The sequence below is a fragment of the Glycine max genome, chromosome 13 (genome assembly GCF_000004515.6).
Source record: "Glycine max cultivar Williams 82 chromosome 13, Glycine_max_v4.0, whole genome shotgun sequence".
NCBI classification, from domain to species: Eukaryota; Viridiplantae; Streptophyta; class Magnoliopsida; order Fabales; family Fabaceae; genus Glycine; species Glycine max.
This window is the reverse complement of record NC_038249.2, coordinates 12,898,744-12,920,805: the sequence shown is the minus strand read 5'-3', so window position 1 is coordinate 12,920,805 and position 22,062 is coordinate 12,898,744. Positions and strand designations below refer to the sequence as shown.

At 33.3% G+C, this 22,062-nt stretch overlaps 1 protein-coding gene across 4 annotated transcripts; it reads left to right on the top strand.

The window, feature by feature from the left end:
- The first annotated feature begins 5,888 nt into the window (after nt 1-5,888).
- Nucleotides 5,889-10,359, top strand: LOC100782638 (delta(7)-sterol-C5(6)-desaturase). 4 transcript variants are annotated; one of them, XM_041008665.1, is made up of 5 exons: nt 6,228-6,356; nt 6,489-6,523; nt 7,436-7,486; nt 7,728-8,033; nt 9,804-10,359. In XM_041008665.1, the coding sequence occupies exons 4-5, from the start codon at nt 7,751-7,753 to the stop codon at nt 10,094-10,096; spliced, it is 576 nt and encodes a 191-aa protein (XP_040864599.1). In that variant the 5' UTR covers nt 6,228-6,356; nt 6,489-6,523; nt 7,436-7,486; nt 7,728-7,750; the 3' UTR covers nt 10,097-10,359. The 4 variants fall into 4 exon arrangements, with proteins under 4 accessions (XP_003541376.1, XP_040864598.1, XP_040864599.1 ...); XM_041008664.1 differs by lacking the exon at nt 6,489-6,523 and having other exon boundaries at nt 6,219-6,356; XM_026124954.2 differs by lacking the exon at nt 7,436-7,486.
- Nucleotides 10,360-22,062: the final 11,703 nt, after the last annotated feature.

Below are 22,062 nucleotides of genomic sequence, written 5' to 3'. Positions count from 1 at the left end.
AAATTTAATTCTTTCGTTATTCTTTTTTTAATAAAATCTCAAATTTATTTTTTAACTCAAATGATAAGAGGTTTATCATCATTTGAGATATGAAATGATTTAAGAGTTAAAAGTTGAATTAAATTTGAGGCAATGACTATACTAGACAACCTATGATAGAAAATGGAAAAGCAAAAACCAAAGAAAACCCTACTACTCATAAGGAGAGAGATGTCTCATGTGGAGAGAGAAAAATTAGTTCCCTTGATAAGGTTTTTGAGGAGCTTATAAACTCCTTTGATTAGCTTATAAGCTCTTTTGACCAAAATAAGTTTTGGTACATGAGCTTATTTTAGTAGCTTGTTTTTTGTAAGTTACTTCAAGTAGATTCTTTTGATGAAGTAGTTTATGAAAAATAAACTAGCTTATAAGCTACTAGCTTTTTTCTTCTTCTCAATTTTATCCTTATTATTTTATTTGAAATTTCATTTTACCCTTTTATTCAATTTAAAAACTCTCTTATCTTTTTCATTCATTGTCTAGAAAAAATCCCATATCTTTATTTTTTATAGTCATGCAAGTGAAAGACATACACATCCAAATTCTTGTTGTAAAAATAGAAAATGAATGTTTAAGAAAAATTATAAAGAAGCAACACTTTTTATATTTTTAAAATAATATTATTAATAAAGTATTTAAATGTTAAAAAATGATTTTAAACAACATAATTCTAATAGAGCTTATTTAATTAAATTTTAATTTGAAAAAATGAAAAATTAATTTTACCATTTTTTAATAATATAATATTTTAAAAAATATTATCCTACTTTTTAAGATGTTTAGTTATTAAAAATAAAATTTAAATATTAGAAATATTAAATAGGTTCTTTTATATCATTTAACATTTATTCAGCTAGTCTTATCAAATACTTTTAACTAAGAGTGTATTTAGCAAGATATTTTAGTTAGTTTTTAGTTTTTTTTTTTACTAGTTGAAAAATTTATTTGATTATTTACTAAACAAATTTCTTTAGTAGCATTTAGTGTTTTTTTTAAACGCTACTTGAATTAGCATTTTTTAAAATGCTTAGCTTCTAGCTTATAGTTTTTTTTATATTTATTCTATTTTTTCTTAAATATTTATTAGATTTCTTTTTTAATATTTTATATTTGAGGTGAAATTTTATTATTTTTATTTTTTATGTAATTTTATATTTTTCAGCTACTTTAACATATAATTTTCCCAAACTAATTTTTTAACTTTTAACTATCTTTTTAACTTCACTAATTTTATCAAACATAAATTAAATTAATTAGTTTCGAGTTTCTCATGTCCTAATTTATAGCTTATAAGATTTTAGCTATCTTATTAGCTAATTTTACCAAATATAATTCAAATGTTAATAGGCCAAAAGCTCAAGTTTTGGTTATTTTATCCTTAGGCTAATCTGAATGTAAATAAAAATAATATATCAAAAGATCTATGATAATTTTTTTTAAAAAAAAAAGAAGATTGCAGGATGGTTATTTAAACCAAACAATTGAGTCTCTCCCGTTTATTTTCATAAAGAAAGAATGTTTTAAGGTGAGACCTACCTATATGCTTCATTGTTATGCTGTTCCTTCATAACAATGAGACACCAACGTGAGAACCTGCAAGGCTGTAACTTTGTTTGCACATAGAGATGGAGGCATAGGATGGGCTGGCGCCTCCCAACACTAAAAAGTGAGGGAAAAATTAAAATCAAGAGGTGTCATCTTAGTTGGTGCCTCCTCTTTGTGCTAAAAACAACTCTTACAGCTATTGTTTTTTTACTCTAGTTCAGTACTACTATTTTTTTTACCCCAAAATTATATCTATAAATTGATTTTTAATATTTTTTTAAAAATATTAATAATTAAAAATATTATATTATAATATAAAGTATAATTTATATATTCAAAGTATTTATTTATTATGAATTTTAATTCTAATGTAATTTATTCTTCAAAAAAATTATAATGAAATTTATATATTAAAAAATATATTTATTATGAATATTAATTATATAAAAATAAATATTTATGTTGTGTAATGTAATGCTAAAATACTAATTGTTAAAAATGTTAATAATATTGTCATGTATATAATTATCCATAATTCGTGATAGTGTAAAAAAAAAAAACCTTTATACTATGATTACTAGTCTTTTTATCTTTGCAATCCAGAGTTTTTTATGCTTAGTGTAAATTATAATAGTTAATTAAATCAAAAATTCTATTTAATAGACATAAATAATATGATAAAAATAAAAAGGAAATATCTTCTAAGAAAAATATGCAGAAACAAATAATTTATACAACTTATAAGAATGTTCAATAAGTTTTAACATAAAAAATAAAAAATATATGCGTGAATAAAACAGACAAGTTATATTGAAGAAAACATGTAGACAATAATGAATTATATTAATTATAATAATAATTATAAACATAAATTATAAAATATATTGCTTTTAAGTCTAGTAAAAAAAAAGTAACAGAGATAATGAGTATAACAAATATGTAAAAATTGTTAATATTTAGGCTAAATATAAATGTTGGTCCTTCACTTTTTTTTTATTAGTTTAACCCTTCATCTTTTTTATTTTTTTTATTTTAGTCATTTATATATTTAAAATGGTTCATTTTTATCTTACTAACAATGTAAATTTAATGATCTTAATAATTTTTTTATGAGGAATGACCTTAATAATTTAAAGATATTCGGGGGGCTAAAAATCTCCGCAATTTTTTGTAAGATATTCCCATGATGTAACTAAAACATAGTGACAATTTCTAAGGTCACTATAATATTTAAAATTTTTAAAAATACAACCACGAAGAAGAAGGAGAAGGAAGCACAAATTAGAATAACTAATTAAGTGCATGCATGCAATGCATTTTAAACCTACTATACCATTTTGATTTCAAACTCGATCACTATCACTACCGCCACTCAATAGGTTCTTGTCACATTGTCATTGTTACTATCATAATTGGTTGAATTAAAAGAATTAAAATTTAAATCAAAGTCTAAGAAAAAGCCCCTACTGTGAGGCACAATCTATGTCGTCGATTTCCAAATGGTATTGCCAATATTGTTGATGGCTTGGTGAACAAACTTGAGAAACTCATGCATCAAGCGACATCAAGAGGTCTTTGATGACACATGAGGAGATTTCGCATATCATTGTAGGCTCTTTCCTCAGGCTGCAGCCGAATTCCTTGAGATCATGGCAATAGTTCTCATGGACAGACTCAAATTTGGAGGTAAGGGTTTGGATGAGAGCATCAAAAAAAGCTGAAAAAAGTTAAATTTTATAGTGGTGGTTATAAACAACTACTATGTGTTAATTACAATGTGGATACATTTTAAAATCGTACTCTTTAATGTGGCTCCTCATAGAGCTTGTAAGCCTTGAATCTTCATCATCAATGGAGTCCTTTGCTTCTTGAAGATCAATGGAAGTGAAATGGAGAAGGAGAAACAGTGATTGGAGACGCCACTTCAAGGAGAAGATGAGTCAAGAACAAGTTCACCACCATACGAAGCCATGGATAAGAACTTGAAGGTAGGAGAAGATGAGTGAACAGAGAGGGAGAGGGAAATGAAATTTTGAGAGAGAGAAAAGGGAGAATGAGGTATGAACTTTGAAGCCTAATTTCTCAAATGATCAAAGTTGCAAAATGCACAGACAAGGTATCTATTTTCAAGTGTCACACAAAATTGGAAGGAAATTTGAATTTCTATTCATATTTCACTTGGATTTGAATTTGAATTTGTGGAGCAAATTTGGAGTCAAAATTTCACTAATTATGATTAGTGAATTTCAACTATGGTTCAACCCATTAATCCAAAATCAAATCCAAGATTCTCCACTAAGTGTGCTTAGGTGTCATGAGACATGTAAAATATGAAGGACATGCACAAAGTGTGACTATATGATGTGACAATGCGGTGTAGCAAACAAATGCTCACCTCCCCCTTAGGTTGATCCAAAATTTAATTGGATTGGACTTCTTCCAATTCAATTAAATTTCTCTCCCAACACACATCAAATAGTGCACTTAATGCATGTGAAATTACAAAACTACCTTTAATACAAAAACTAGTCTAGGTGCCTTAAAATACAAGGGCTAAAAAATCATACATTACTAGGGTACCCTCCCTACACTATGGAGCCCTAAATATAAGGCCCAAAAATAATGAAATCCTAATCTAATATGTACAAAGATAAGTGGGCTCATACTTAGCCCATGAGCCCAAAATCTACTCTAAGGCTCATAAGAATCCTAGAGTTTTTTTCCTGCATCCCTGGCCTAATCTTCCTGGAGTCTCCTAACCATGACTTAGGTGATGGGTCCCCTCCTTGGGAGGATGGCATCACTCTTAAGGCAATTTTGAACTTCCAATATCTTAAAATCATTAATGACATTAAATCTACGTTGACAGAATGACAAAAAATAATTATTTTTATAAAATAAAGAATTAAAATATATTTTTTAAAAAGATATATAAAGGATTAAATTAAATAAAAAATAAAATAAAGGACCAAAAATGATATTTAATCTAATATTTATAAGGCATAAAACTTAAGAAAGAAAAACACAATTGATTAAACATATTAGTTAAAATATTAAGCTCAATTATTGAGTTGAGTCGAGCTTAATTTAGTTCAATATTCATTTTCAACTTTAACCATCCTTATTATCACTATTGTCGTTGTTGTCACTACCACCCCAGCGATGATGGTGGTGCTTCTGACAACTACAATTGTTGGAAGTGGGAACAATGGTGGAGGCGGTAGTGGTAGTCTTAGTGGCAATGGTAGAGGTAATGGTGGTAGTCGTAGTGATCATGATGATTGCAACATTGGTGGTCTGGCTCCCTTGTGTGCATATGTGTAACTCTTAATCCAAGTGAATTTTAAGAAAATATTATTCAATTAAAAATTATTGAATAATGTAATTGTTGGTCAAATTATACCAGTATAATTTGATCATCCTCTGTGTATAAAATGATATCTTTGTACCCGTCATCTCGCTATGATCTGCCTCAAGAATCCAAGCTCCACCAACAACAATCTATTTAAATCTTTCCATAAAGCCTTTCCTTATACATTTCAATAAGTTAACTTAATGTTTATGAAACATTTTCACCATTTTGAAAAGCCATCAAAGTTTAAAAACTTGGAAAGATATTCCACTAAGTGAAACTCCCAGATACCTATTGAATTAGAATTTTGGCCCCGAATGAAATTATTCTTCTCCAAGTAGTTATTTTTCAATCTTTCAAAAGTCACAATTATCTCATTAATATTCTTTTGTAAACAAATTTATAACGTTTTATTATTATTATTATTATTATTATTATTATTTGATATGAATAATTTTTCACTTTTTATAATAAATAAATTGTACTTGCAATCATAAAATTTATTTGTTTAATTATTATTTTAGTCTTTTAATTTATTTTTTAGTTTAATTTCGTCTAATTAATTTTAGAAGATTCTATTTAGTTTCTTAATTTATTTGTTAAATTCAATTTGATTTCTTTATTTTTGAATGGTTCAATCAAATTTTTTATTTTTTAAATTGGATTCCATTTAGTTCATTTTTATCCCGCCACCTTTGAACATTTCAAAAGATGAAACTGAATTTGGTTTTAAATCTCATCAAATTAAATTAATTTTAAGAAATAAAAGGCTTAATTAATTAAAATTTCTAAACTTAAAATGACCAAATCAAATTTAATAATTAAATTAAGGGATCAAATTAAATTTTAAAAAAATAAAAAGAATTGAACCTAAGAAATAAATTAAGGAATTAAAAAGGTAATTAAATTAAATTTATATGTTAGATTTTATCATACAAGGACTGCTTATCACCAGAAATTAATATCTGACCACAAACTCTGGTCACACCTATCACAATTGGTTTTTTTTTTTCTTCTCTAGTTTATAAAAAGATCCAAAGAAGAAAGATGACAGGTTAACATCGACATCACATGACACCACTAAACCAAAATTGAAAACTAAGTCGAAGAAATAAATTAAACTGCGTCCTCTCTCTCTCTCACTATTCGTTTTCTTCTCCACGGTTACTTTCGGTGATGATGGAGGACCCGACAACGTTGTTGAACAGCGAATATTCGAGGCTGTTCGGCGAAGACACGGACTTGTACAACCGCATTGTGTTGGGCGCCCTATTGCCGCACTCTGTGTGGGGCCCACTCCCGCGCTTCCTCCAGACGTGGCTTCGCAATTACCTCGGCGGCGTTCTCCTCTACCTCCTCTCTGGGCTCTTGTGGTGCTTCTACATTTATTATTGGAAGCGCAACGTTCATGTCCCCAAAGGTTTTACGCTTTTCCTCCCCTCTTTTTGGTGCGTGCCTGCGCGTGTTATCATCATGTTTTGTTTTTCTATTGCCACGGTTGAGTCTTGCAGAAGAGACTAGTCTTTTGATACTTTTTTTTTTTTTTTGTAAGGCGACGATTTAAGGTTTGAATCTCGGTTGAAAGAGGTACTTATTATATTTTGTGTCTGCAGTGTCTCGAACATGATTGTATTCAAAAGAGGATATCTGTGGGGAAACTGAAATTTTTTGTTATGTTTCTCTGTCTGTTTTTTGTTAAAGATTGCATATTTTGGCTTTGATGTGAAATGGGTTTTGATTAGTTTGTTAATCTGGTTCCTTCTTGCTTTGGTTTTAATCCTCTATTTTTTTAGATATAATTATTTTTTGGGCTTTTGGTGTTTTTGGATTTTGTTCCTGTTTTGGGGTTTAAGATTATGGGGTGGTGGATTCGAAAGTTCAATTGGATTTGGGGTCTTCCAGTGTGTGATTTTCAGTGGTTGACTTTTTTATTGATTTTTTTCTTCTAATAATGTTAAAACTTGGGCTGTTACTTTCCCTTTTGAAATCACCACTTATCTTTATGCATTACTAGAGAGGGCTTTTATTGAACTCTGCTATGATCTTTCCAATTTCAGCCTGAACGTTAAGGTCTTTGTGACTGTAATTGCAGTTCACATCAGCCACTATGTCCACAAATTTTCACGATATTAAGGATTCCAATGAAACTGAAACCATACAACAATTTAAAACCTTCGCTTTTTAAGTGTGCAAATGGAAGTTTTACAAGAGGGATCATACTGCTGGTGGATTGTTTTATAGTATACTCTATTGTTTAGTCAATCAGAAGATTGATGTTCATTGTTTCATACACATATAAATTGACTAGAGCATCATTTAGATAGCTTCTATGCATTTTTTGTTTAACTTTTATTCCTGGGATGAAGGACAATTTGAAGTAGTACTCTGCTTCACCTCTCGTAATTTGATGGCTTGTTAAAACATGATAGAACTCATTATTCTTAACTATAGCTTGCCAACTGGCATAATAGTTATATCTTACCTCTTGCTTTTTTTCAGGGAGTAGCATGAAATAATGTTTATTGCTACAGTTTCTGAAGCCTGAGACTAGTTGCGTATATCCATCTTTGGACTGGCTCTATAAAGTTTGAGTTATCATAGGCCAAACTCAATTAAGTAGAACAATTGTATTTTATGAATTTCATTTCCCAACCTAATGGCCTTTTTCAAGTATACCTGTATTTAATTTTTGTTTGTAATTGCCTTTTTAGTTCTTTATTTCTTTGTGTAAGGTGCATATAGGACTTTTTGTAATTTTCATTTCTTGATATAATTAAATCTACCATTGCAGATGCTATTCCCTCTCAAAGAGCCATGCTCTTGCAAATATCTGTTGCTATGAAAGCCATGCCGTGGTACTCTTTACTTCCAACTGTTTCGGAGTACCTGGTAGAAACTGGCTGGACAAAGTGCTATCCTAGATTATATAATGTTGGTTGGCTTGCATACCTTGTGTATTTAGCAATTTATCTAATTATTGTAGAGTTTGGTATTTATTGGATGCACAGAGAGCTGCACGACATAAAACCACTTTACAAATATCTTCATGCTACCCATCACATCTACAATAAACAGAACACTCTCTCCCCTTTTGCTGGTAAGTATGTTAAGCATTCAACATTTCAATGCTGCTGTCATAGTTATGTCAAGCTAAAACTCTATTTATCCATGTAGTAATTCTTTTAACCTTTTATAATGCCTGATACGAAGATAGTTCATAGTTTCTTAAAATATGTTTGTCTATTGTTGAGTTATTTCATAATTTATGCATATGCTGCCGTAGATGTTACTGGTTTTAAGGCTTAGAGCTTGGTAAGAATTTCACAGTATGTGCTTTTGACTGATTGTTTTCCTGGTGAACCTCCAAGTTTATCACTCATAATACTCCTTTATCATTTGGAATGTAATTTTGACGATATGATGCATTGGTAACTTCTACATGAGCTCAAAATCACTCTAGCTCTGAAATAAAAGCTGTGCTTCTTAGCTTTATGTGATGAGAAACATAGATATATTTTCCAGAGGAGTTAGTGGGCAGGCAGTGAACCTGTCAGAGAAGATGAGGGGGAAGGCTTGGAACCCTTCCAAAATTGAGGCTAGATTTGTGATTTTGTTTTACCTAATGGCTTACTTAGCTGAAATATGCAGAAATAAATCAATTTACTAGTCACATTCCAAAATGCAATTGAAAATCTATATGTATATAGTCATTTAGAATCTTTAGTATAGCATCTTCTCTTTTGTCTTTTACAAAGAAGTTAGACAATTCTTTGCCCTTTTCTATTTATTCTGGCCAATACAATTGCAGGTTGAAATTGTACATCTAAGAAAATACATTTTCATATGCATATCACCAATTTAGAATATCTGCTCCATCTTCTCTAGGAAACTCATGAAACCTCATAAAAGGAATAGCGTGCCTATGAGGAAAGGGAATACCAGTGAGGATAAAAGGGAAATAGAAATAGAAATACATTCTGAAAGTAAGGAGACTGACGAGAAATGTTGAGAGAATCATTGAAGATTTTTGTTGGGGACATAAAGTTATGGACAAAAACCAATCATATAGATAAGAACTGAATATATGTACACAGAGACAAAAATATGTACTCCTGTAGGAATCAAGTAGTTTTGTACCTCAATCAATAACGTTCTTATTAACATCACATTTTATGTGACTTCTTGTTTTGTCAACCAATGGATATACTTCCCAAAATTGGGGTGAGGGTTCAAGGTATTATCCTTTGGCCATAATCAAAATTCCTTGGATTCATTGTTACTTTCACAACATGCTATGCCACTTTTCATATTTTAGCCATCATACACCAAGTGTTTTCTAGTAGTACTGTCTTTTCCTGGAAACTTGACCTTGTCTGTTTCTAGTCCCCAATATTTTTTTTTTATATTTTAAATGCAAGCTGACAAAGTAAACTTTGCGAACATTCCAAGCAGTTGGAAGTTGGTATATTATTTTCCTTTCATTTTAGTGGTTGATAACCAATGTGTGTGCTTTATTAAGTACCGATGCTTACAACACTTGCAAAGGACATGCTATTCTAGTAACAATACTTTATGTGAGTTATTTTTTGTCCCCTTACTAATGAATGTGTCTCATTTTGTTTGCTCGAAGCACCATTTCCATTTCAGTACCAACTGTATCAGAACGTTATTCTCTTTATATATGTTAGTCTGTTAGTTTCATTTTGTGTTGTTCTGGCTTACCATGGTTTTGAAAAGTGCCATCATTTTGATTTTCTCTACCATTGATTTCTTTTTCATCATCACTTTGATCTTAAACATGACCACTTTTGTCCGTAACATTCCCACCAGATGAAGGGTGTACTGACTTTTTCCTTATGTATCTCAGGTTTGGCATTTCACCCTCTTGATGGGATACTTCAGGCATTACCGCATAGCCTTTGTTTGTTTTTTATGCCAATCCATTTTACTACACATTTGGCCCTCATATTCATTGAGGGCGTTTGGACTGCAAATATTCATGATTGCATTCATGGAAAATTGTGGCCTGTTATGGGTGCTGGTTACCACACCATTCATCACACTACATATCGGCACAACTACGGCCACTACACCATATGGATGGATTGGATGTTTGGAACTCTTCGCGACCCCGAGGAGGATGGGGGCAAGGCGATGTGATGAAATGCAGACTTGCTCTGGCAGTCATTGGTTATCATGTTTGGATTGTTGAAATGTCGTTCCTTGCATGTATAGCATAAATGCGTGAGCTATATTTTTCTGATGTCCATCACAAGGTGATGTTCTATATTAGAGAGACAAGGTTAAAGTGGAGCTTCCCTGTCTCAAATCCCATTGTTAGTGTATGTGGTTGAGGTTATTTTCTTTCTCAAATTACGTGGTAGAGATTGAGATAGTAATGCAGTTTTCTCTAGATGTGACAATAGATGGTCTCCCTATTAATGCTTTGTTTTGTTTCATTTTCTTTCCTTCTATGTTTATAGAATAAAGCACACTCTCTAAGGGTGTGTTTGGTTGTAAAGAGAAAAGTTGAAGCTGTGACTAGAGTGAGGAAGAACTATTCTCTCACTTGCTTACTTTATTTCATTCAAAATAACATATATATACATCAAGGAAGAAAGGGACAGCTTGACAAGACAAGCCATACTGCTGTCTTCTACAACAAGCTAAGCAGGAAAACTAAGAAAGCTAAACAACAGAAAATCTCTCAATAGATACACATAATTATAACACTCCCCTTCAAGCTGGAGCATATAAATCATATGCACCAAGCTTGGAACATATAAACTGAATCCTAGGCCCCCTTAAGGACTTAGTCAAAATATCAGCTGACTGATCATTAGAGTTAATGAACTCAGTGGCAATCTCTTTGGACAATAGCTTCTCCCGAATAAAGTGATAGTCAATCTCTATGTGCTTGGTCCTCTCATGGAAGACTGGGTTTGAAGCAATGTGAAGAGCAGCCTGATTATCACAATATAACTTCATTTGCATCACTTTGCAGAATTTCAACTCTTCAAGAATTTGTTTGACCCACATAAGTTCACATGTAACCATAGCCATAGATCTGTACTCAGCTTCTGCACTAGATCGAGCAACAACAGCTTGCTTCTTACTTTTCCAAGAGATAACATTTCCCCCAATGGAGACACAGTATCCTGATGTGGATCTCCTATCCATGGGACATCCAGCCCAGTCCGCATCACAATATCCAGATATTTGTGTGTTACCTTTGTCTTCATAAAGCAATCCTTGTCCAGGAGCTCTCTTTATGTATCTAAGAATACGTGTAACAGCATTCCAATGATCAGCACGAGGATTTTGCATAAATTGACTCACCACTCCAACAGCAAAGGAAATATCAGGTCTTGTAATGGTGAGATAAATTAGTTTTCCCACAAGTCTCCTATATCTTTCGGGATCATGATAGATTTCACTTTGATCTGCCATGAGCTTCAGATTCGGATCCATAGGACTATCAACAGGTTTACAATTCTGCATGTCTGTCTCCTCCAAAATGTCAAGAGCATACTTTCTCTGTGAGATCACAACACCATCTCCTGATTGAGCTACCTCAATACCAAGGAAGTACTTCAAATACCCTAGGTCTTTGGTTTGGAAATGACTGAATAAGTGCTCCTTTAGCTGAACAATCTTAGTAGCATCATTCCCTGTAATCACTATATCATCAACATATACTATCAAATAAACACATTTTCCAGGGGATGAATAACAATAAAAAACAGAATGATCAGCTTCACTTCGTTTCAACCCAAAGAGTTGAACAATATGACTGAATTTACCAAACCAAGCCCGAGGGGATTGCTTCAACCCATAGAGAGATCGACGCAGCTTACACACAAGACCATACTCCCCCTGAGCAACAAACCCAGGAGGTTGCTCCATATAGATCTCTTCCTCAAGGTCACCATGAAGGAATGCATTTTTAATATCAAGCTGATGGAGGGGCCAATGACGCATGGCAGCCATAGCAAGAAACAAACGGACAGTAGTGATCTTAGCGACTGGAGAGAAAGTGTCACAATAATCAAGGCCATATACCTGAGTATAACCTTTAGCCACTAAGCGAGCCTTAAGTCGATCAATCTCACCATTAGGCCCAACTTTAACTGTATAAACCCATCTGCAACCCACAGCCTTCTTGCCAGGAGGAAGGGGAACAAGTTCCCAAGTACCACTATGTTCAAGTGCCTGCATTTCATCAATCATAGCCTGTCGCCATCCAGGATGACTCAGTGCCTCATGAATATTAGAAGGAACAGAATGTGAAGATAGAGAGAAAACAAAGGAAGAATATGAAGGAGACAAACGATGATAGCTTAGAAAGTTATAGATAGGATGAGGATTACGAGAGGATCTAGTACCTTTGCGGATGACAATGGGCCAGTCTGAATCAGACGAATGAGAAGTAGCAGGATCCATGGCCTGAGGATTGATTGAGGAAGGATGAGAATCAGGAGGATCTTCAGATACTATAGAACCAACTGGCTGTATCCTGCGTTGATATGTAAGAAGTGGTGGAGGAGCAACTTCAGGTGGATGTGCTGGAGAGGATGGAACTTCACTGACATCTTGGTGTGAGGTACCTAGAGGACATGGAGAGGGAATCGGAAGAACATCCTGGATGGAAGAAGAATGGTTCGTAGATGATGGAAAGAAGGGTGTGTCTTCAAAGAAGGTTACATCTGCAGACATATAGTATCTCCTGGTAGATGGAGAGTAGCATTTGTAACCCTTTTGAAGACGTGAATAATCTAAAAATACACACTTGATTGCTCGGGCAGAAAGTTTATCTAAACCAGGGGAGAGATCATGGACAAAACAAGTACAGCCAAACACTTTAGGTGGAACATGGAATAAATGGTCATGAGGAAAAATGATTGAGTGAGGAATTTGATTATCAAGGAAGGAGGAAGGCATTCTGTTAATTAAGAAACAAGCAGTAAGCACCGCATCCCCCCAATGGTGTGTAGGAACATGAGAAGCTAACATGAGTGATCGTGCGGTGTCAAGGAGATGACGATTTTTCCTTTCTGCTATACCATTTTGTTGTGGTGTATGAGGACATGTAGATTGATGTAGAATGCCTTTTGAAGATAAAAAAGAAGAGAAATCATGAGAGAAATACTCTTTGGCATTATCACTTCTGAAAATCTTAATTGTTTTTCGAAATTGGTTTTCAATTTCATTGAGGAAGGACATGAAGATAGGCAAAAGTTCAGATCTGTCTTTCATTAAATAGACCCAAGTACATCTAGAAAATTCATCAATGAAAGTTACAAAATATCGAAAACCAAAAGATGTAACACGGCTTGGTCCCCAAATATCAGAATGAATGGTGGAGAAAGCTGAATTACATCTTTGAACAGTTTGTGGAAAAGATGACCTAACATGTTTTCCTAATTGACAAGATTCACATTCTAAGACTCGAAGATTCTTCAAACTAGCGACCATCAATTTTAGTTTTGGTAGACTTGGGTGTCCTAGACGATCATGCAAAAGCTTGGGATTTGAAGTTGCTGAACAGGAGACAGAAAAGTTGGACTTCAAGTAGTAAAGTCCTCGTGATTCACGTCCTTCTCCAATTAGTCGACCCGTGCCATGTTCCTGGATAACAAAAGAATTAGCGGTAAAGGTTACTGTACAATTTAATGAACGAGTTAACTGACTCAATGAAATTAAATTATAGGGACACTGTGGAATAAACAAAACAGAATCCAGCTTCAGTGAGGAAGATAAAGATACTTGACCACTCCCTTGAGCTGCAACTTTGGAGCCATTAGCAACAGTAACAAGATGAGGAATTTTTGGAAAAGAAATGGATGTAAAGGAGGACCTGTTACCAGAAATATGATCAGAGGCACCTGAATCAAGTATCCAAGGACTGGGACCGTCAACAGATTGAGAAATACATGCTGTTGAATAACATGGTACAGAGGAAGATGGATCATGGCTGCTGGATTTCTCGGATTTCAGCTTCAGATACTCCTGATACTCTTTATCAGAGAACTTAGACTCTGATTTTTCTGTCTGAGTTACCTGAGCTACTTTGTCAGGGAAGCCATGCAGGGAGTAACAATTCTCTTGAGTGTGGCCCATCCTCTTGCAATATGTGCATTGAGGACGTCCACCTCTTCCACTGCGACCTCCTCTACTGTTCCGACCTCCCCCTCTCCCCCGAGATGCAACCATGGCTGATGTTTCCATTACCTCAGCTGGATTTTCTTCTTTCAGTGCATAAGGCACACGAAGCAGCCTAGTGATGAGAGAGTCCATCGATGGAACTTGGTCTCCAGCTAGGACTTGATCACGCACATGATCAAAGTCTGAATGTAGACTCCTCAAGATAAGAACCATATAGTACTTATCCAGCTTTCTGTTCACTTCCTCCAGCGAGTCAGCCACAAGGAACCTCTTCAACTCTTCCACTGCAGCCCGAGCTTTACCTATGTGTGCAATCATATCGTGGTTGGTTTGCTTGAGAGCTGTAACCTTCATGGTTGCATCAAACAGACTCTGAATATCATTGGCAAAGATTTCTCAAGCCTTCTTCCAGAAAGAACAACATGTTTTGAATGATCTAAGGATCTCCAAAACGTCTGGCTCAACTGATTGCCATAAAACTGCACAAAGCTGATAATCCAGCTTCTCCCATTCAGGTCTTTTATCGATTAGAACCTCCTCAGCAGCTTTCTCCAAGTGGTCATGGTGACCTTGGCCGAGAAACCACAGCTCCACTGAAGCGGACCAAGATAGATAATTTTTCCAGTTGAGTTTAGCTGTTGTGATGGTTGGAGTTCCGGAGAAGGAGAGAACTGGGCCAGACGAAGCCATTTCTACTCAAGAGCACAAAACCCTAAGAGAAAACGGAGAGATGAGCAAGGTCGACACGTTCCGAGTGTCGAAACCAAAAACTGTGGGCTGGAATGGCCTCAGGACGCGCCGACGAGGCGTTTGGCACTGGTCTGGCCGGATTCCGGCGCCGGGAAGACGGCGCGTGGCCGCCACGCGCCGGTGAGGGCAACGAACGGCGAGGGCGCGTGACGGCGCGTGAGTGACCTGATGGTCACGCGACTTGTGGGGTTGGGTTGCGCTTTTCGAGGTGCACCAAACCCTGCTTGTCGCCGGAAAAAATGGCGACGACGGCGGACGAACTTAGCTCTGATGCCAAGTTGAAGCTGTGACTAGAGTGAGGAAGAACTATTCTCTCACTTGCTTACTTTATTTCATTCAAAATAACATATATATACATCAAGGAAGAAAGGGACAGCTTGACAAGACAAGCCATACTGCTGTCTTCTACAACAAGCTAAGCAGGAAAACTAAGAAAGCTAAACAACAAAAAATCTCTCAATAGATACACATAATTATAACAAGAAAAAAGATGGGAATGGAAGAGAATAGGTGAGAAGAGAAAAGAAGAGCAATAAAGTGGCAATTAAAGTTATTTGGTTGAAGTGAAATAGAATAGATATATTTAAATTAAAGTGAGTTGGCACAAAAAAAATAAAAGCAAAGAAATTACTAATTTATGAAAATACTATTCTACCCTTGCAGCCGAAAGCCTGAAACAACACCCATGACTAGGAGGACATAACCGGAAAAAAGGCAATAGTGCTTATTTCTTTGCAAATCCGATCACTTCTGTGAAAAAAATTTATGCAGTGGGATCCAGATTTTTTCAAAAAAAAAAAAAAAGATTCATTCATCTTTCATTGTACCAAACCAAAGCACATCCCTATCTTTCCTCCTCTCCTTTCTCTCCTTGGTACCAAATGAAAGCTAAAAGATGTTAAATTAGAGTGCCCATCCTCCTAATTTTAAAGATACATTGTGTATAAAATTATTTTAGTCCTTGAAATTAGAAGGTCATGATGGGTTAGTCTTTGAATCGAGAAAAATTAAAAGAAGTCTTCGAAAGTGTAAATTTACAATCACATTGGTCTTTTTTTTTAAATATGATTTAAATGATAATATTAAAGTATATTTAGTGATCAAAATGACAATAAGTAAAAATTGGAAATTTATTTGATATTTCAAGAATTTGATGTTTTTTTTTAGTTTCAGATATTAATGTGACAGTCTTCCGATTTCAAGGACTAAAGTGGGTGTTTACTCAAATACATTCATTTCTCCTAAAAGATGAATGTGCTGCACATTAATTTATTTTTTATATAAACAATTTTTTTATGCTTGTGCTATTTTCAATAAAAATTAGAATTTTACTTGATACTACACGTAATAAAAATTTGCACATAGATTAATAGTAGGAAACATTTTTTGGTAGGAAAAAGTTTAGGTTAGTGAAAAACATGCCTCTTTGCAAGGTCAAGAAAGACCACAAACTTCAGCGATAATTTATAAAAGAATTTACAAATAGGTTATCAATGGAATTTTTTTTTGAGAATTGGACTTTAGTCACAACAAGTACGAATGACATATTCAACTAGACGTGTTAACTTTTTTTTTTAGCACAGGTAAAATATTTAAATAAATGATTAAACATATAATTTAGTTCCTATAAATGTCTCATATTCTCACTTTAAATCTTGTGAGTAAAAATTGATTTAATCAATTCTTATAAGGTTGTTATCTCTATTAGGTAAGATTTAAGTTACGAAACTTATGTGTAGTTTCAAAGAACTTGTTTCGATAAAAATAAAAAAATGCATTGAAGAGTAATCAAAGTGTAAATTAAAATTTGAGAAGTTGAATGTGTCATCGAAAGAATTTATTTCGATCGAAAATGACGATTTTGATGACTTCATTGAGGTACACAGGATTGAAAAGCGCACAGTAGGATCTTTTTGAAAATCAAAATATCAATTGATGTGGTTACAAAAAAGTCATGTGAAGACATCAAATTGTAGTTAGAAATATTGTTGTACATGTGTGGAAATAAGACCTCTTGTCAATTTTTGGTAGATTGAATTGTATCACTTAACTTTTTAAACACTGCTTCACATCGAAATTGACTAAGTCATCATGTATGTATTTATTCTCACCTTTCATGTCTCTTTACTTTATTATATATTTCTAAACCCTTTACTTTTATAATCATCGTTTCTTTTAGAAGTGTTTACTTTTTCAATCTCTATTTCTGATTACTATAGAAATTACTATTGAAGTATAATAACTATCAAAATTAACCTTTTAATCGAAAATACTATTATAAAATTTACTTACAAATACTATAATAAAAAAATGGATATCTTTATCGAAATTACTATTATTATATGCATTAAGTATTAGATAATTCTCTGATAAATTAAAATTTATGAACTTACTTGTTTGATTAAAAAAAACTTACAATTGAAAATAAATTCTATGTCTCTTCTTTAAACATTTATTTATTAATAGAATCATTTAATGAAAATTATTCAGTTTATTATGAATGTATTGGTATCACCTCATAAGCTATTAATCTGTTACATCATATATCCTTTGGTGGTAACTTAGAAATCAAGATTGACATCCTTGGATTGGAACTTCTTCCTCCAGGTCTTCAAAACTTGTCATTGGATCTCAGCTATTCTTCATTTAGCTAGACTCTCATTTGCTATAAATGGGAGGATGGCAAGCTACATTGCAAAAGAAGGGTTTGACAGGGTGATCCTCTCTCACCCCTTCTCTTTTGCCTAGCTGAGGAGGTTCTCAGTTGTGCTATTAGTTCTCTCATGGATAGAGGTTTGATAATTCCTATGAGTGACAAGAAGGGATTGATAGTCCCTAGTCATGTGTTTCTTGCGGATGATGTCATGTTGTTTTGTCGGGGACAAAAGAGGTGACTTCAAAATTTTATGGCCTCGATTATAACTTATGGGGGAGTATCTGGTCAACAAATAAATATGAAAAAAAATGAAAGTCTTTCATGATGGAATCCCTTGGGCTAGAGTTCACAACATCAATCAAATTCTGGGCTTTAATGGAGGTACCTTACCTTTTTGCTATCTAGGAGTGCCAATTTTTAAAGGAAAACCTAAGAGATCTCAACTTTAGCCTATTGCAGAAAAAATCCTAGCAAAACTCATTGCTTGGAAGGGATTGACTCTTTCTTATATGGGACGAGTCTAGTTGGTTAAGTCAACTATAGAGTGTATGATGCTGCATAGTTGCTTTATATATGCTTAGCCTTGTTCATTGTTAAAATTTCTAGATTCCTACATACAAAATTTCATCTGGAATGGTGATATTCTTAAAATCAAGATGGTTATTGTTGCCTGGAAACATGTTCGCACTCCAATCAAGTCAGGAGAACTGGGACTTAGGTCCTTTAAGACTTTGAATAGGGTAGCTAAGTTGAAGCTTTGCTGGATATTTTACTCCACAAATGGTGTCTGGGCAAATTTGATGAGAACTCATTTTCACCATGGTTAGAGAGCTGTTTATGCTCAATCCTTGGTTTGGCCTGGTATTAGAGATGTTCTACATGACGTACATGAAAATATAACTTGGGAGATTTGTGATGGAAAGATCCTTTCTATTTTGGAGGATTCTCCTTGGCTGAATCCCAATAGATGAAGTTTTGAGGAAAAATGGCCTTGTCATGGTCTCAGTTTGCTCTCACTATGGTAATGCTTTTGAAATTGCAGAGCATCTTTTCCTTAATTGTCCCTTTGTGCTTGATATACGACAGTGGTTAAGTAGTGTGTTACACTTTGGTTTGGATCTTGCCTCTCCCTTGAACCTTTTAAATATCTGTAAACAAAGCTTCAATACATAAGTACTTGATGTCATCGTCTCATCCATCCTTAATGTGATTTGGTTCATATGGAAAAGCAGAAACTAGATCGGATTTGAGAATGTTGTTGTCTCTTCAAATTTTATTTGTCAGGGTGTTACTTCAGCAGTTGCACTTTCAAGTAACTTTTCCAAGGATTTATGCAATCCTCGATGACTAAATTCAACATCCTTAAGTTTTTTCTTGTGAAAATTTATCCGTCCAAAGCTCCTGCTATGAAATTTGTGATGTGGGAACCTCCTGCTGATGGATGGATTAAGATCAACACAAATGGAGCAGCTCCAGGATCTCCAGGAATTGCAGCTTGTGTTGTCCTGTTTAGAAACCCCCTTGGTGACTTTCTTGGTGGTTTTGCTCATCATATGGGAATTTCTTTTGCTTTATAGGCTGAGTTGTTTGCAATAATTAAGGTAATTGATTATGCCCATGATCTTGGATGGCACTCCATTTGGCTAGAGTGACTTTGAGCTGACAATCATGGCCATTCATAAACCCAAGTTGGTACCTTGTACATCAAATTTTAAATAAATTGAATATTTGTTATTATATAATTTTTTTATAACATTTTATATTATGCATTAAATTACATTTGTTTGATAAAGTACTAAATATTTTTAGTATTTTATAAAAGAAAATGTGTAAACTTGATCCATTAAATACAATTTTAAAAAAAAATCCATTAAATACAAACTTTTAATTAACAGTTTGATTAAAAACTTTTTGTTTAAATGATTACATGCGCATTAAAAATAAAGGTAGTGAATATAGAAAACATAACTGTATATAACTCGATTACTATTTTATAAAGAAATAAATACTTTTATGTAAAGAAAATATCGAGAAACACAATTACATTAAGTTAGAAAATAATAAATACTTTCAATGTTTGTTAACAAATAGACTTTTCTAAACAATAAGTCTAAAATGGACGGAGCACCTTTTTTTCTGTTTTTTTACTGAACTTTTTTTTTCATAAATGGATGAAACACTTTGGAATTAATAAAGGGCCGGTTTGAAAAGAACTTCTAAATTTATTTACTATTTTAGGGATAAAATCAAAAGGTGCTTTTGAAAACATTTGAATAAGTTTATTATTTTATTAAAAAAAGGGTTTTCTATAGAAACACAAACTGTTTGAATGGACCTACTTTCTTTCAATATATATTTTTATAAAAATTATTTAAAAAAACTGAGCTAAAATATAACTTATATATATCTATTTTTAGTGTTTCATCCAAACAAGTTCAAATTCCAACTAGGAAAAAAGTTACAAAATTCAGTGCTTTTTTCTTTTACATGTAAAAAAGATACTTCCAAAAGTATTATAAAATAATAGGATATGAAGCTCGACATTTTAATTTGATGCTGACAAACAAAGATAAGCATGACACCTAGGCTTGAGCCTATTACTTTTGTCCATGCATAACAGTTATGATCGTTGGTATCTTCGGATATTCTAATCATGGAGTTGGTGAGAAATGGACTTGCTATCTCGATTTCAAACCAAAATAATCTTAAAACAACCATGAAAGGAAAGGATAATCCACAAAATAGTTGGAGTTTTGAATTACAACAAAATAAAAAAAATATTCATGAATTTATATATATATATATATATATATATATATATATATATATATGGATTCACTTACTCTAAGAGTAAAATTAGATCTTAGAAGAATGAATGGTGATGATGAGAAATAATTTTTAAAAAAGTTACTTTTTGAAATAAGTGAATTCCATTTCCCTCTTGTATGAGAAGGGATTAAGTTATTCTAAGGGTAACTTAAAATTTCACGGTTAAGATTAACTACTCATCAAAATAATTCGATTTCAAAAAAATGAATAATGATGATGAGAAATAACTCAGAAAAAAATTACTCTTAGAGTAAATTAATCCCTCCTCATAAATATAGAGAGTTCAAATCCCTCACATGTAATTCATGGTGGACCACTATTCTTCACCAACAAATTCATCTAGTCTCATTTCTCTTATCTTACACCTTTCCCACCAGATTCATGCTCCCTTCTCGAAGTTGCTCACCAAAGGCAACTTTTGACGATGATGCTTCTTTTTTTTTTTTCTCTTCCCCAAATCTGGTTGTGTTGTCAAGAGTAACAACCAAGAATGCCAATTTTATCAAGAGTAACAAGCAGCACAACCAAAGCAAAAGTGACCCAATGTTTCTAATAGAAGGTAGATGAGGGATCCGATGGAAGCAAGAGCGCGACACTTAGCTGACCACTTTGCAGCCTTGAACTTTCTCCCATTTCCTTCCTGGATGGAGGTCAAGACTCAAGAGTAACAACCAACACAACAAAGAAACAAATCTGGGAAGGGAGAGGGGGGGGAAGCAAAACGCCACTGCCAGAAAATCGCCTCTAAAGGCAGGTTGCAGTGGCTTCAAGAACGAAGCATGAATCTGATGGGGAAGGTATAAGATAAGAAAAATGAGACTAAATGAATCTACAGATAAAAATATTCCACTATAAACCACATGGGAAGATAGTTCACCCTAGAATTGGTCTTTATATCAAGTGGTAACTTTTATTATGAGTGTGTAATATAAATGGTAAGATATGAAGTCAAGATTACTTTAAAAAGCCACATAACTTTAAAAAACTCGTACAACTTGATCGTTTTGACTTTGACCAATCATAATAACATCTACTAGCCATTATTTATTTCTATCACTCTCACATAAAAAATCCTCTCACTAATATTCTTAATATTGTGAGAAATAAAAATAAATATAGGCTATCGATCATATTTGAATGATCTTGATTAAAAATCAAACATACTAGCCTTTTCAAAGTGATCATATGACTATATGATCATATTATCATTCTCATATCTAATTAAAATAATCTTGATCGTCTATACATGAATGTATGATATAAATTTATTATTTTCACATCTTAAAATGAAAAGTATTTTCATTAAGGGATATAAGAGGGTAAAAATGGAGAGTAGTAGGCCATAATACATAGATGACCAAGATTATTTTAATTAGTTTAAATCGGATGTGGTTGAGATTCACTTTATTCTTTTACCTAATATGCTTCCTCTCACTCTATATGTGTGTATGTATGAATGTATCCACCACTTTCTACTTCGTAAATAGGCACATGTAATTTAACAAATAGAGGATAGAGAAGATATTCACGAGATAGTAGATCTGATTGGAATTGTATTTAACAAACTGAGACTTCAACATTTGTTGATTGTGTTGCCAAGTTATCCCTGGGTGGTTAGTAGTTAATATATGCTGTTCTAGAAGCCTTAGGATCTTTTCATGTTTCCTTCAGTGGATGAGGCAAGGCAAGCATAAACACAAAGCAAAATATCCGAGACACTTGAAAA